The 15,702-nt window shown below is 39.2% G+C and overlaps 1 protein-coding gene across 2 annotated transcripts in view; it reads left to right on the top strand.

Annotated features, from left to right (window-relative positions):
* Positions 1–15,702, top strand: part of MCF2L2 (MCF.2 cell line derived transforming sequence-like 2) — a 168,865-nt gene that overhangs the window by 21,009 nt on the left and 132,154 nt on the right. For both annotated transcript variants that reach the window (XM_081139235.1, XM_081139236.1), the window contains exons 2-3: positions 5,335–5,418; positions 8,931–9,045. In XM_081139235.1, coding sequence (XP_080995361.1) covers positions 5,335–5,418; positions 8,931–9,045 — 199 coding nt within the window. The remainder of the gene's footprint in view (positions 1–5,334; positions 5,419–8,930; positions 9,046–15,702) is intronic.

The following is a 15,702-nucleotide window of genomic DNA, read 5'->3' as shown; positions in this document are numbered from 1 at the left end:
TTCATTTGTCTTTTCTCTTACCTAAGCACTTCCGCTGCTTAAATCCTCACGGCTCAAATCCTCCCAACACTCAGAAACAGTGTCTGTCCCTGATATCAGCAGTGGCACAGCTCGCAAACCGTTGTAGCATTTGGATACAGTCACCTTTTCTTTTGAGGATATAGACCAAGAGATGTGGAGAAGTATTTCCCTGGGGCCCCGGTGATGTTAAGAGAGTAGATGTTTGGAGCTATGGTGTGCCGTGCCAGCATTGAGGTCTGGATCATGAATAACAGAGGCACCCATGTGGTCTTTAACTCATCTACTTATGGGAGGGAGGGTTGTAATATGTGGAGCTCTCAAAAGTGTGGGGCCTGGAACAAGGGTCAAGGAAACTTTCTGGGGTGATGGAAATGTTCCATATCTTGATCTGGGTGATAGTTACATCAGTGTATACATTTGTCAAAATTCATCAAACTGTACACTGAAGATTTGTGCATGTAAATTATTCTTCAATAAAGTCCTGTTAGCATTAAAAAATAAAGGCTATCAGAGCATGTTTTTCTCTAGTGAACTAAAGGGGGTAACCATAGTATGATTACATCACTCTAATACAACTATCTCATGTATTCTTTTTTCATATGCCTGCACAGATGTGCACAAACACACCACACGCTTTCTTCTTTCTTTTCTTAAACCTGGCTGCAATCCCACCACATGTGTGATTTTTATGTTCTTGATATTATATTTTAAATCTTTCTCTGTGGACATAGTGTTTATAATTATTCAGTGGTTCTCAACTAATGATGGTTTGACCTAATGATTTTTTACTTTAAAATAGTCATTTTATGAAGTCAGCATTATCCTGATACCAAAACCAGATAAAGACACTGTAAAAAAAGAAAATTACAGGGCAATATCCTTGATAAACGTAGATGCAAAAATTCTCAACAAAATATTACCAAACTGGATTCAACAATACATTAAAAGGATTATAGATCATGACCAAGTGTGATTCATCCCAGGGACACAAAGATGGTTCAACATTCATAAATCAATCAATGCAATACATCTCATTAACAAAATAAAAGGTAAAAACCATATGATCATCTCAATAGATGCAGAAAAGCAGTTGACGAAATTTGACATTCTTTTATGATAAAAACTCTCAAAAAAGTGGGTATAGAAGGAACATATCTCAACATAATAAAGGCCAGATATGACAAACCCACAGGTAACATCATACTCAATGATGAAAAGCTGAAAGTCTTTTCTCCAAGATCAGGAACAAGACAAAGATGAATACTACCACTTCTATTCAGCATAGTACTGGAAGTCCTAGCCATAGCTATCAGTAAGACAAAAAATAGAAGATATTTAAAATGGGAAGGAAGAAGTAAAACTCTCATTATTTGCAGATGCCATGATACCAAATATAGAAAACCCTAATGATGCCACTAAAAAAACTATTAGAACTAACAAATGACTTCAGTAATGTTGCAGGATACAGAATCAATATACAGAAATGTTACATTTTATACACCAATAACAATCAGAAGAAGTCAAGCAGACAATCCCATTTCAGTTGTATCAAAAACTATAAAATACCTAGGAATAAATTTAACCAAAGATGTGAAAGATCTGTACTCTGAAAATTATAAAACAATGAAGAAAGAAATTGAACAAAATATAAATAAATGGAACGATATACCTTGCTCATAGATTGAAAGGATTAATATTGTTAAAATACACTTACTACCCAAAGTAATATGCAGATTCAATGCAATCCCTATTGGAATACCAATGGCATTCTTCTCAGAATTAGAACAACTTAATCCTAAAATTTATATGGAACCACAAAAGACCCTGAATAGCCAAAGAAATTTTGAGAAAAAACAAAGTGGGAGATATTATGCTCCCAGATTCCAAACCCTACTACAAAGCTACAATCAAAACAGTATGGTACTGGGATAAAAACAGATATATAGATCAATGGAATAGAATACAGAGCCTAGAAATAAATTCTTGCTTATATGGTCAAGTAATATATGACAAAAGAAGCAAAGATATACAAAGGGGTAAAGACAGTCTCTTCAATAAGTAGTGTTGGCAAAATTGGACATATACATGCAAATAATGAAAATTGACCACTTTCTTACACCAGATGCAAAAATAAACTCAAAATAGATTAAAGACTAAATGTTAGACCTGAAACCATAAGACTCCTAGAAGAAAACATAGACAGTAAACTCTTTGACATTGCTCTTAGCAATCTATATTTTTAATATATCTCCTTGAGCAAGGGGAACAAAGAAAAAAATGAATGGGGCTATATCAAACTAAAAGTTTTTGCACAGCAAATGAATCCATCAACAAAACGAAAAGACAACCTACTGAATGAGAGAAGATATTCATGAATGATACATCCGATAAGGGGTTAATATCCAAATATATAAAGCACTCATATAACTTTATACCAAAAAAAAAAAAAAAAATCCAATAAAAAAATGGGAGAGGACCTGAGTAGACATTTCTTCCAAGAGGACATACAGATGGCCAACAGACATATGAAAAGAAGCTCATCATCACCAATCATCAAATGCACATCAAAGCCACTATGAGATAACATCTCACACTTGTCAGAGTTGCTATCATCAGTAAGTCAACAAATAACAAGGGCTGGTGAGGATGTGGAGAAAAGGGGACCCTTGTGTACTGTTGGTGAGAATGTAAATTAGTGCAGCCACTATGGAAAACAGATGGAGATGCCTCAAAAAATTAAGAATAGAGCTGCCATGTGATCCAGCAATTCTACATCTGGGTCTTTATCTGAAGAAAACAAAAACATTAATTTGAAAAGATATGCACCCCTATGTTCATTGCAGCATTACTAGTAATAGCCAACATATGGAAACAACCCAGATGTCCACCAATAGATGAATGGATAAAGAAGATATGGTATATATACAATGGAATATTATTTAGCAATAAAAAATGAAACCTTGACATTTGGATGGACGTAGAGGGTATTATGCGAAGTGAAGTAAGTCAGGCAGAGAAAGACAAATACATATGAATTCACTTATATGTGGAATCTAAAAAAAAAACAACCCCAAATAAATAAACCAAAAAAACCCAAAAACAAAACAGAAAGAGAATCATAGATATAGAGAACAAGCTGATAGTTGCCGAAGGGGAGGGGACAGAAGAAAATGCGATGGGCATGTACAGGACAGGGAATATAGTAACACTGCAATAACCTTGTAAGCGATGATAGGTGGTTACTAGACTTAGCATGGTGATCACTTTGCTAGGTATATTAATGTTGAATAATTATGTTATATACCTGAAAGTAACATAATAATGTATGTTAACTATATTTTAATAAAAATAAATAAAATAAAAAACAAGATGGGGCAAGGGATTGTTGGCTTACTCAGTTCTGTTGTCCCCTTCATATCTTACCTCTTTAATTTAAAATGTTTAATTTAAAGCACACCTTAAATATTGAGGTATAATAATAATGAATTGCATCTATGATCTGGGTTTTCTCTGGGATCATTATTCCCTCGTGTATGAAAAAATAATCCAGCTCTATCCACTTTACTAGACCACTAGGAGATTGTTTTCTGGAACACTCTTTAGCTACATAACCCCTGTTTGTGTTTAAATTCTTTATGTTGTTGTAGTACTTAACTGTATTTGAAACATGTGAAAGAATTGTATGTTGAACCCTCTGAACCCACCAACCAGCTTCAACGATTATCCACATTTTGTAAATCTGATTCCTTCTCCCTTCCTCCCTGTACGTTTTTGGCAGAGAGGAATGCTGGTCTATTTTAAGCAGGTCTCAGACTTCATATGCTTTTTCTCTTAAGTACTGTAGTTTGTGTATCTAACAGAGAAGGCCCTCCCTTTTTGTAAAATATAGCAACAATGCCATTATTGCACCTACAAAATTAGTAGTAATGCAAGACTTCCTTGAATTTTTAGTGAATTCAGGATGGAAAGAGTATTGGGATGAAGCAACTTGGGCCTGAGTTTATCTCCTTTCCTCCAGAAAAAAAAAAAAAGGTAGAATTAATTGAGGAAGGGTCTTGGGATTTAAGCTGGCACTTGCTCAGCCCCTTATATGACTTTCAGAAAGCAAATATAGGAAGGACCTGTCCAGAGCAATGGATGTAACCAGCATTTACCGAGTACCGACTATGTACGTCTCCATATGGATCATCTCCTTCAACCTTCACACCAAAGCTGAGAAGTAGAAACCACGGCTCTAGGAGGAGGTTCCCAAATATAACCTCTGATTGGTCAACATTAGAATATCCTAACATTACCCTGACTCCATGCGGAATTAATAGGAAATTCCTGTTTAGCGTTAATGTACAGGCTGCTTGGTTCATGCCTTCATCTAACCAGATGTTTAACTGTTGTAGAAATAATAACCAGTTCATTCTTTGAGATTCCCTGGAAAATAGTTAAGTGAGGATAATATCTCAGCCAGAGAAAGCATGAAAATGGCTTTTGCTTCCCAGCCCAGGCTAAGGGATTCCACTTAGTCTTTCCCTCTCTCTAATCCCCTTCCCCCAGATGGATAGAATGCAAATCATAGGGCTAGAGGACATTTGTAGATTTGTGCTTGAAATATTTGAATTTTTGTCTTGGAAACCTGTAACCTTTTATTCAGTAAGGAGCATCTTTAAGTAGTGAAATAAGGAAGTGCCTCCAACATGCTTGGTAGTGGGAAGAGGCCCCGTGAAGTATTACAGGAGGAAAAAAAAAATGCAGGCAGATAGAGGGAGGCGAATAGAGGGAGGCGAATAGAGGGAGGCAAATAGAGGGATGCAAATAGAGGGAGGCAAAAAGGAAGAACAGGAAGGAGGGAGGGAGGGAAACAAAAAACAAAGAACCTTCATAAATCTAGATTGATTTTATGACCCAGCTTGAGATGAACTCTGGTAATTTTAGTTGTTTTTGTTTAAAATATCCTTTTGCAGACCCAAAGGAGTAAGCGGACACCTCAGTACCTCCCTTGGTAATGAGACCATCCTAGCAGGTTTACTGTGAAGCTACTGAAGCTTAAACTTCAGGGCACAGTCCTTGCACTGATCCCTCCCAAAACCTTGGGAGCTGGGGAAATGTTTTCCTGTGCTCATGTGTACAAGCTTCAAACCACTCAAAATCCAGATCCATGCTTGCATCTCAGGAATAGAGTTCTCAAGAGAATAGCATTTTCATAACCAAATCTTGATTCTTGATAGGTCCCACATTTCCCTAGTAGTGGAGCTTCCCTTCCTTTTAATTTCTCTTTGTGATTTGCAAGGATTTAACCTAATTTGTATTTCATTTGTGCAGATGAAATTATGCAGCAGGAAATCAGGCCCTTATTGGCAGTGGATATAATTGAACAACTTCACAGACAATTTGCCATTCTTTCAGGTAAGGGGCTAACTCACTTGTATTTTTAGATTTTGTTGGGGGTTCTGCTCAGAGGGCCCTGCCTTTTGAATCTTGGTGAACATTATACTTGAGTCTCAGTCATCCCTTAAGTCTCACCCAGACTATACTGAACTGGGGACCATCCAGCTGGAGGAGGGTGGGATCTCATGGATGTCATTCCATTTGCTGTTGGGTGCAATTTTGATGTTTCTCGAGGGTGTACATTTTTTTGAGGTTGTAAAAGAACAGAGCTGAAAAGATTTTGAGGAAGAAAAAGAAATAACTACTGACATCAGCTGCCACCATGATGTTCTTCTAAGATACAATCTTAAGAGAGTCTTGGTTTTAAAGGTTCATGAGCATTGCTGAGGTTGGTGGTTCTCTGAGAGATTTCTCTTTTATCCTTAGCTCTTAAGGACTTAATTTTAATACCTTGTTGTTGTTTTTTTTTAATTTTTATTTTTTATTAAGCACTTGATTGTGAATAGAGAGAGGCTAATATTAACAAAAGGCTAGAAATTTTCGGAGCCTGGGCACATTCCTGAAAAGTTGTCATTACTAGATTACTATTGTTTCTTATTCACTTAGTGACGGCAAATAGCAGTAACTGCCTCAGTCTCTCTCCCATTGTTGATCTTCAGCATCTTTCTCTAGGATTTCCCAGCACTCCAAAGTTATGTTATGAAGTCTATGTTATGAAGTCTTCATGCCCTTTAGTGAACAGGTAAAATTTATACCAGGAGGAGTGAAGCTTGTTTTATTTAAGTAACCATTTTACTGAGATACAAGGGGCTTGGTTTTCTTTTATCTTTCTTGAATGGGACTTCTTTGGCCCTTTCTTCCTGTTGCATTTCCACGATTCCTCACCAGGTGGCACTCGATGCTTCATTGTGGGTTGTCAAGAGTTGTTTGGAGGCGCATCTTTGCTTCTTCTGGGCATCTGCCTCTCAGGACTAATAATATTCAACAGCAGGAGGTGTCCTCAGTTAACCTGGGGAGTAGAGTGGGGGGAGGAGGGAGGGTCTCTCTGCTCTCTGGTGTTCAGCATTGGTATTCACCAAGAAAGAAGAAAACTCCGCCTACCTTTCTCTGCTTAGATGTGAATAGCTTTAATTTATAATTAACGATAAAAGGTGAAGTCGTTAAATGGTGTAATCATATGCTAATGAATATTTTAGGATGTTTTGGTTCCCTGAAGTGTTTTAGCCCTTCTCTTGGCAAATATTGGTCATACGATTCATATGCTGTTATACTACATCTAAATTTAGCCTTACTAGAAATGCAAATTGTCTTAATTTAGCTTTCTCTGGAACTTCCTATGGTTGTGAAACTACAAAGAGGAAAAATATTAGGTGAAAGCGGATATCCTGATCTAAATTGTTTTTAGTCAATGTCAAGGGGTAGCTCAGTGTCCTTTTGAAGCTTGGTATCTGTGTGAACTTTAAAATAAGCATACAGGATAGGAAAGAGGGACTTCCTGGAAGGATGACTAATCATCCAGACAAAGCTCACAGGGCTTCATTCCTTAGTGGCTAGTCTCTGAGAGCCCAAGACTCACATTAACAAAACTCACAAGAGACTGGTGTAACCACGATGCTGACTTTCTCTTTACAAGATACAAATACTGTAGTCACATTTGTTCAATACCACGTTCTCTCCCTTGAAACACATTTAAATGGAACGTTTGAATGTAAGCAGAAGATGCTGATCAGGCCTGGACTCAGAGCAGCGGAATGGGTTGATGCAATGGTGGTGTCACCGTATCGACTGCTCACCTTCCCTTCCCTAAGTCTCTCTTTTTCTGTAATTTCTTCATTGATCCCACACCCACATTAATCACACAGTCTGCACTAACCACACCCTACACTGATACCTCTTTCTCAGACATGTGAAATACATGCAAACATTTGTAGTAGTTGCTTCACTTATTTCTCTGAATGTAGTTCCCCTCCATGGGCGTAGCCTGGGAGGTGCTCACAGCACTTCAGCTCACACGCCTGTGGCTGGGGCACAGGTTCCCCAGTTGTCTCATTTCTTGAGTACCTCAGTAATTTTTTGCAGCCCTTCTTGGCCAAAAGCAATACTGAACAGTTAAACAGCTAAAGTCTACAAGTTTTAACAACTTAGTAGCTGTTTGAAAAAATAAATATACATAAATGGAAAAAAAATAATACTAAGAATTTCATTCTTAGGTAACTACAGTGATCTCAAACCTTGGAATCAGACTCGACATCATGACCCTCCCTTCTTGTTCTACACTCATTTTCACACTGCACTTGCCTTTATCCCAGCGGCCACTCCAAACCCACCTTCACAAAGATACAATGCCATTCAAAAGAACTTAGTGCGACTTAATGTTGAAAGTGTGACCTACCTCAAGCTAGTAGCACGTATGACATGACAGATGCCAACTATTGTTGTTTCCCTCAAAAATTTAAAATATTCATGGTGCTTCTGTGAGTCCACTGTGGTTCTGTGGTTCCTGGCACACAGCTTTGAAACCATGAAGCCAGAATTTAGTCATGTGGCTACATCCAGCTGCAAGGAGATTGGGAAATATGATCTATTCAGTTTAACCTGGTGGCCTCTGCTTCAATGAATTAAATATTTAAATATTAATTTTACATTTTTATTCTCACAAGGATGTCTTATATTCCTGCTTATAACATATCAAAGGGCAGCTTGTTATGCCTCCTTGTAATGATAATAATAATAATAATAATAATAACCATAATAACTGTCACCATTTATTGAGTACTTATATGTAACAAGCGCTCTGCTGAGGCACTTTTCATGTTTTTTTAAACCCTCACATGAGGATATTTTTTCCATTGCTTTTCAGAGAGAGTGGGAGGGGGAGAGAGTGAGACACATCGATTGGTTGCCTTCCATGCTCGCCCTGACCAGGGCCGGGGATGGAGCCTGCAACCGAGGTACGTGCCCTTGGCCGGAATTGAACCTGGTACCCTTCAGTCCTAGGGCAGAGGCTCTAACCACTGAGCCAAACCAGGTAGGGCGCTTTTCATATGTTTTCACTTAATTCTCACAATACCTTTTCAGGTAGGTACAAATATTATATATATAACTCCTACTTACGTTAAGTATCTTGCCTAAAATCACATAGAAATTAAGTGGGAAAGCAGGATTTAAACCAGGTTGTCTGATTTTAGAGCTAACTCTCTTAAACCACCATTTTAGCTTTTTAATTTAGTTACTACAAAAATGAAGAGAAATATTATGTATTTGTGTTGGCATTCTTTACTATTCTACCTATGTTAAAATAATTAAATCAATATTGCCTAGCTGTCTTCAGAGGATTCAAAAATCAAATTCTCACAGTACCGCTGAGCAAGCATGAATATAGTTCAGTGTCCCACATTCTACTCTGAAATACTATAGATAGGGGAGGGGAGGCCAGTACACATCTCCCGCCTTGGTATTAGAGTCCTTTACTGCACAGGGGCAACATGAAAACCCTGTGCTAACATCTTGTCCACCCATTTTTGTTGCAGGAGGCCGAGGGAAAGACGGTGCCCCAATCATCACTTTTCCAGAGTTTGTGGGGTTCAAACACATCTCAGACGAGGACTTTCTGAATGTCATGACCTACCTGACTAGCATCCCCAGGTGAGCTGAACACAGCGTTCTGTTGCCTTCTTAGTCACTGGCTTTATTCCATGTTTCCCACGTGGCAGGGCTGGGTTCAGATGGAATCTTCCATGAGCACAGCGCATACTGGCTTGTAACTCAGCCAGTTTCTCTTATCCATCAATCACAGACGAGGGATGTGGAATGAGACTAGAAAACAATGATAAATGAGCATCAGTTCTGTTCATACAGTGCACATAGGAGGTATGTAATAAAAGTTGTTGAGTGAATGAAATATTGATGGAACAGCCCTGGCCAGTGTGGCTCAGTTGGTTGAGCAGCATCCATGCACTGAGAGGTCACCGGTTCGATTTCCGGTCAGGGCGCATGCCTGAGTTGCAGACTCAGTCCCCAGTAGGGGCCGTGCAGGAGGTAGCCGATGGATGTTTATCTCTCATCGGTTTCTCTCTCATTCCTCCTCTCCCTTCCTCTCTCTAAAATCATTAAAAACATATTTAAAAAAAGAAAAGAAATATTGATGGAACAGCTGAAGCTGTCTTTGTTTCTTCAGGTTCATTGCTCTAAATTAAGTTGATTCTGGCTTCCTAGGGCTTGTCATCTGGGACACATGGCCATTGCTCCAGGAGCTCAAGCCATGTTAGGAGTTATTTCATCTATCTCCCTTAAATAAGGAATTTGGGGGCAGATTTTATAGTTGTCATTGAGGCATGCAGCAAGGAAACTGAAAGGCCAGGAATGAAAACTGTTATAATGGAGACCATGGCAGAGATGTTTTGGGGCATCTGCTACTTCCACCCTCTGCAGCCCATGTCTCACCCTTTTTTTTTTTTTCCTTAAACAGCAGAAGTTTATTATCTCACTGTTCTGGAAGCTAGTAGTCCAAAATCAAGGTGTTGGCAAGCTGGGTTCCCTCTGAGGCTACGAGAGAAGGATCTGCCCCAGGCCTGTCTCCTTGGATTGTAGGTGGCTCTACCTATGTCTCTTAGAGTTGCCCTCCCTCTTTGTGCGCCCATGTGTCCAAATTCCCCCTTTTCATGAGGACACCAGTCTTATTGTATTAGGGCCCACCCTAATGAATTCATTTTAATTTGATGACCACTGTAAAGACCTTATCTCCAAATAAGTTCACATTTTGAGGTACTGGGGGATAGGACCTCAACATATGAATTTTGAGGGAAACACAACTTAGTCCACAAAGGGAATGTAGCAGGTCTCACATCTTTATGCCAATTGAGTTAATAAATACCCAAGTCTCCAGGGGATGGATTGTGGCACAGAGTTCATATTGGTAACAATCATTTTACAGTCAGAGATAGAGCTGGGGATTCTTAAATAGCGCTGTGTCTACTCTCCAGCAGAGCAAAAGGCCCCCTCCCTCCAGGGGTTTGTATTGCTTATGATTACTTAACTGCTGTGTGGTTTGGAATTTAGATAAGAGCTGTGTGTGCGTGTGTATGTGTGTGTGCTGTTGTGCTTGCTTTCCATCTGCTGCTTATGATTTAGAGGTCAGTGCCAGCTTTGTGACTGAAAGACCACCCGGAGATTAGGAAGTTGATTAGTTTGCTTTAACCAAACTCACTCCAAAAGATTATTTTTGTTTTTTCACCCTTCTTACTTTTGGAGATAAGGCTATGGGTTTATTTGTAATGCACTTCTTCAAAGTTTATTACTTAAATTCTGTTTCACCATTTCCCTCCCTCCCCTCCTCCCATCCCCGCATGTGGTGTGCATTAAAATACTGGGCTTGGCTCCTGCTGTTCTCTCTGCAGGAACCCCTTCCCCACCCTTCTAGGCCCAAGTCTGCACATTCATCAGCCCTCAGTCTGATGTAATTTCTTCAAGGAAACCTTCCCTGACCCCAGTTCTGCTCTTCGAGGCTCTTTATTTCCACAGAGCCCAGAGCTTACCCCTTATAAACACCATAGCAGGTGGGAATGATTTCTGCCTCTTCCATTAGACTGTGAACTACTCAGGACCAGGGGCCAATGCTTCCTTTTTCATTTTCTTTTCATCTGTAGCCCTCGCACAGTGTCCAGCACAGAGTAGGTTCTCAAGAAGTAATGTTGGTCGAATTTCCAGTTCTGATATGATTCATTTCAATCTAAAGGTATTTTTATAGGGTGAGAAGGACACTGACAGAGAGAAAAGAACCCCATTCCTCACTCCTGCACTGACTCCCTGGGTTATAGGGGGTTGAATTTGGTCTCCCTCTTTGGCTCAGTTGCATCCGAAACAGTCACCCATCAGCTTTGCACCGTCTCCTTCTGTGAGGAGCAGCAAGGAAGACAGTGAGCAGGGAGGTGGGCGACAGGTGGACGTCCCCACCCATTATATTTGTTTCAATCTCACTGTTTAATTTTACTGAATCCCTGGATGCAGTCACGTGCTAAACGAAGCGGGTAACTTTCACCTTGTACTTGCGACCTTTTCCGAGTCTCACTGAGGGTCGTACATTGCATGCCATCGGAATCAGGACAGAGAGAAGCACCGAAGGGTAGAAACCCTTAACAAGGGGCTACTGTTTGGGCCTGATTTCTTTTTTCTGCTCTGTGTTCCTTATATAATTGCTGGTAAACTTGGGAGTATTTTTCTTTCTTCGAATGCTGTTTGTCCCTTGAGATAGAGTGCCTGCTTGACCTGTCACCCCCTTTCATCTTCCTAGCATGTGCTCAGACCCTCTCGCTGCCCACCCCTTGGTTTCAACATAAAACAGAGACAAGGGGGAGGCCTGAAAGGGGAACTTGACCTTATTGTCCAGTTCCCATTTCAGGTTCCTATTTGTCAAAATTCACATCTTCCTGAATATTATGGTGGTTACCAGACACCAGAGCCCTTCGCAGGTTGCAAAATGTTTATAGGCAGTTAGCAGAGGGTCATGATATAGAACCAGGAAGAACTGATATGGTCAAAAAGGAGAGTGCCAGGATCCTCAGGCCATACAGCTTCTTTCTTGTGCTTTCTTTAGGTTTGCTTAATTTTTTGGCATTTTTTGAGTTGAAAATTATATTTTTGTTTTTTATTTTATTGATATAAATGTTTAAGATTATGATTTTTCTCTGATCTCTTCTTGTTCGTAATTGTTTGGAGAGCTATGTTACAGGGTTTTTGTTTGTTTTTTGTTGTTTTGTTTTTTTTTCGCTTAATGACTAATGTTTTGGAGGAATTTTCATTATCTAAAATGTTTTTATAAAATAGACTTTTTAAAGAGCAGTTTTAAGTTCACAGCAAAATTGAGTGAGAAGTTCAGAAAATTTCCATCTATTCCCTGCCCCCCAAGGCAAACCTCCTCCACCATTAACATCCCACACCCGAGTGGTACATTTGTCAAAACTGATGAACCTACCTTGACACACCATTGTTACCCAAAGTCCATAATTTATATTAGTGTTCACTCTTGATGTTGTACATGCTATGAGTTTGGACAAAAGTATAATGACATGTATTTACCATTGTAGTATCATACAGAATAGTTTCACTGCCCTAAACATTCTCTGCTCTGCCTGTTCATCCCTCCTATGTCCCCAACCCACCCCCAACCCTTGGCAACCACTGATCCTTTTACTGTCTTCATAGTTTTGTTGTTTCCAGAATGTTATATAGTTGGAATCATAGAGTATGTAGCCTTTTAAGATTGACTTCTTATTATTTGTACACGCAGACCCAGGGAAAAGTCCTGAGACTGAAAAATCTACTCCACAATGGAGGGCAAGGAAAGACTGAAGAAAAAGGCAGGCCACTCCAGTCTGGCACTTAGCAGAGTTTATTAAGAAACTTAAATATGAGGCGCATCTTGAGCAGTGGCAAGACAAACTGGATATCCTCAGTGTTATTTGGCAGGTGCTTAAGAAGTATATAAAACAGGGCAGGATGGCTGGGATACTAGTGGTTGACCCATCCCAGATAAGGGAAAATGCCTTACATGCTGCCTGTAGCAGGGCAACAGCTTCTTCTAGGAACCAGCACACCATGGGGTGTAGGGGAGAGGTCGGTCAGATAGTCTCTAAGGGGATTTATAGGATGCAATCTCTGTAATTGCTTTACAGGGAGCAATCTCTGGTCTGGCCCAGATCTGGCACATGTGTCTGACAGATGTCACATTGTGCAATGGTCTTTTCCGCACTTCTTTCTCTTAATAATACACATTTAAGTTTCCTCCATGTCTTTTCATGGCTTGATAGCTCATTTCGTTTTAGTGCTGAATAACATTCCATTGTCTGGATGTACCACAGCTTATCCATTCGCCTGTGGAAGGACATTTTAGTTGCTCCCAAGTTTTGATAATTATGAATAAAGCTGCTATAAAGATCCATGTGTGAGTTTTTATGTGGACATAAACTTTCAGTTCATTTAGGATAATACCAAGGAGCACGATTGCTGGATCATATGGTTAGAGTATGTTTCATTTTGTAAGAAACTGCCAAATGGTCTTCCAAAGTGTCTGTGCCATTCTGCGCTCCCACCAGCAGTTCCTGTTGCGTCACGTCCTTGCCAGTATTTGGTGTTGACAGTGTTTTGAATTTTGGCCATTTAAATAGGTATGTAGTGGTATCTCATTGTTGTTTTAATTTGTAATTCTTTAATGAACATGTTGTTAAACGTCTTTTAATGTGCTTGTTATCTGTATACTGTATCTTCTTTGGTGAGGTGTTTGTTTTGGTTTCCTGCCCATTTTTAAATTGGGTTGTTTTTGTTTTCTTAGTGTTGAGTTTTAAGAGTTCTTTGTATACTTTGATTAACAGTTTTTTTTAAAAATCAAGTATGTCTTTTGCAAATATTTTTTTCCAGTTTATGACTTGTATTCTCATTCTCTCGAAGCTATAAAGTCTGGATTTTTATTTTTTTTTTGCTCTCTTTATAGTCACACTCTATAGATGAATACTGCTTGCATCTCTGCATTTAGTGGACAGGATTGGTTAGTTTGCGGTGGTTTACAAGATTCCTAGTTCAATAATACCATCTTCTGTTAGTATATCTAAATGCAATTTCTTTTATTTATGGCCTTAAAAATTTTTTTTTGGAAGTTAAGGGAATGAGTTTGTATCCTTGATTTTTTTTTTCTTTTTTCTGTCTTACAGGATTTACATCTTGCATCTTTTTGCCTTTATCATAGTCACTACTTCTTTCATTTTCTTTTCTCTTTCAGAAGCTTTACCTTTCATGGCTGCCTCTTTGAGCCCTCTTCTAGTTTAGTACCCTGATTTACCAGCACCATTTCTCAGTGGCTTAGCACTTTGGGTGGATTCCCCCCCCCCCCCCCGCAGTGGTTTTATCTTAATTCCCACTTCTCTTGACACTTGCTATGAATTAATCTGGATTCTTCAGAGAAATAGAGCCAGTGGCAGATGCATGATAATTTTACGTTCAGTTTGACTTGACTGGGCTAAGGGAAACCCAGATAGCTGGTAAAATGTCATTTCTGGGTGTGGCTGTGAGGGTGTTTCTGGAGGAGATTAACATTCAATTGATGAAGCGAGTAAAGCAGACGGCCTGCTCCACGGTGGGTGGGTATCATCCAATCTCTTCAGTGCTGCAATAGACCAAAAAGGTGCTTGAGCTGAGACGTCTTTGGCGTTATTTTCTCATGTTCTTGATTTAATCTCATGTTTTGTTCATCATGGCCCCTAAGTGTACAAAATCTACTGTTAATGATGTCAGTAAGAGGCCACGTGGTGAATGATTGACCTGGAAACAAAGTGATTAAGAACTACAAAGTGGAAAACCAGTGATGGTTATTGCTTGTCAGTCAGGCATGTCCCATCATACCATAGCTAAGACCTTGAAGATTCAGGAAGAACAAAGGGACAGAAGCTGTTAAAGGATCTGCTTCACTGAAGGAAATGAGACTAACATGAACGGGAAGTGACTGTCAGACATGGAGAAACTTCTAATGACCTGGATTGAAGACCAGACACAGAACCATGAAGGCCAAAGCTAAAAGTTTGTTTGTAATGTTGAAAGGAAAAGTTGAACCTGACTATGACATTGAATTTACTGCTAGCTCTGGGTGTTTTAAATGATTCAAAAATTGTTACTCATTACATAATGTGAAAGTGAGTGATGAGTCTGCGAGTGCTGATGTAAAGGCAGATGAAGAATTTTTGGAAACTCTAGATAAATTGATTATGGAGGATAATTTCTTGTCAGGGCAAATTTTCAATATGTGGGAAACTTTTCTATTCTAGAAGCAGATGCCTAAAAGGACTTTCATCCATAAGGAGGCCAGATTGATGCCAGGTTCCAAGGTTTTTTAAGCACAGGATAATAGTTGTGCTTGGAAACAATGTTGCAAGCTACAAATTGAAACCCTTGGTAATCTGGCATAGTGAGAACCCCAGGACCTTCAAACATATCAGTAAGTTCACACTGCCAGTGTACTACAGGAGCAAGAAGAAGTTGTGGATAGCACTCCATTGATATCAATGGATAGATCATCCAGACAGAAAATCAATAAGGAAACAGTGGTTTTAAGTGACACATTAGACCAGATGGACTTAACTCATATTTTTAGGATAAATCACCTAAAAGTAGTAGAATATACGTTTTTCTTAAGTGTACATGGAACATTTTCCAGGCTAGATCACATGTTAGGCCACAAAACAAGTCTCAGTAAATTTTGGAAGACTGAAACTATATCAAGCATCTTCTCTAATAATAATCATATAAAGCTAGAACTTA

Source organism: Miniopterus schreibersii (genome assembly GCF_964146895.1).
Source record: "Miniopterus schreibersii genome assembly, chromosome: 5".
Lineage (NCBI taxonomy): Eukaryota > Metazoa > Chordata > Mammalia > Chiroptera > Miniopteridae > Miniopterus > Miniopterus schreibersii.
This window is presented reverse-complemented; position numbering and strand designations above follow the sequence as displayed.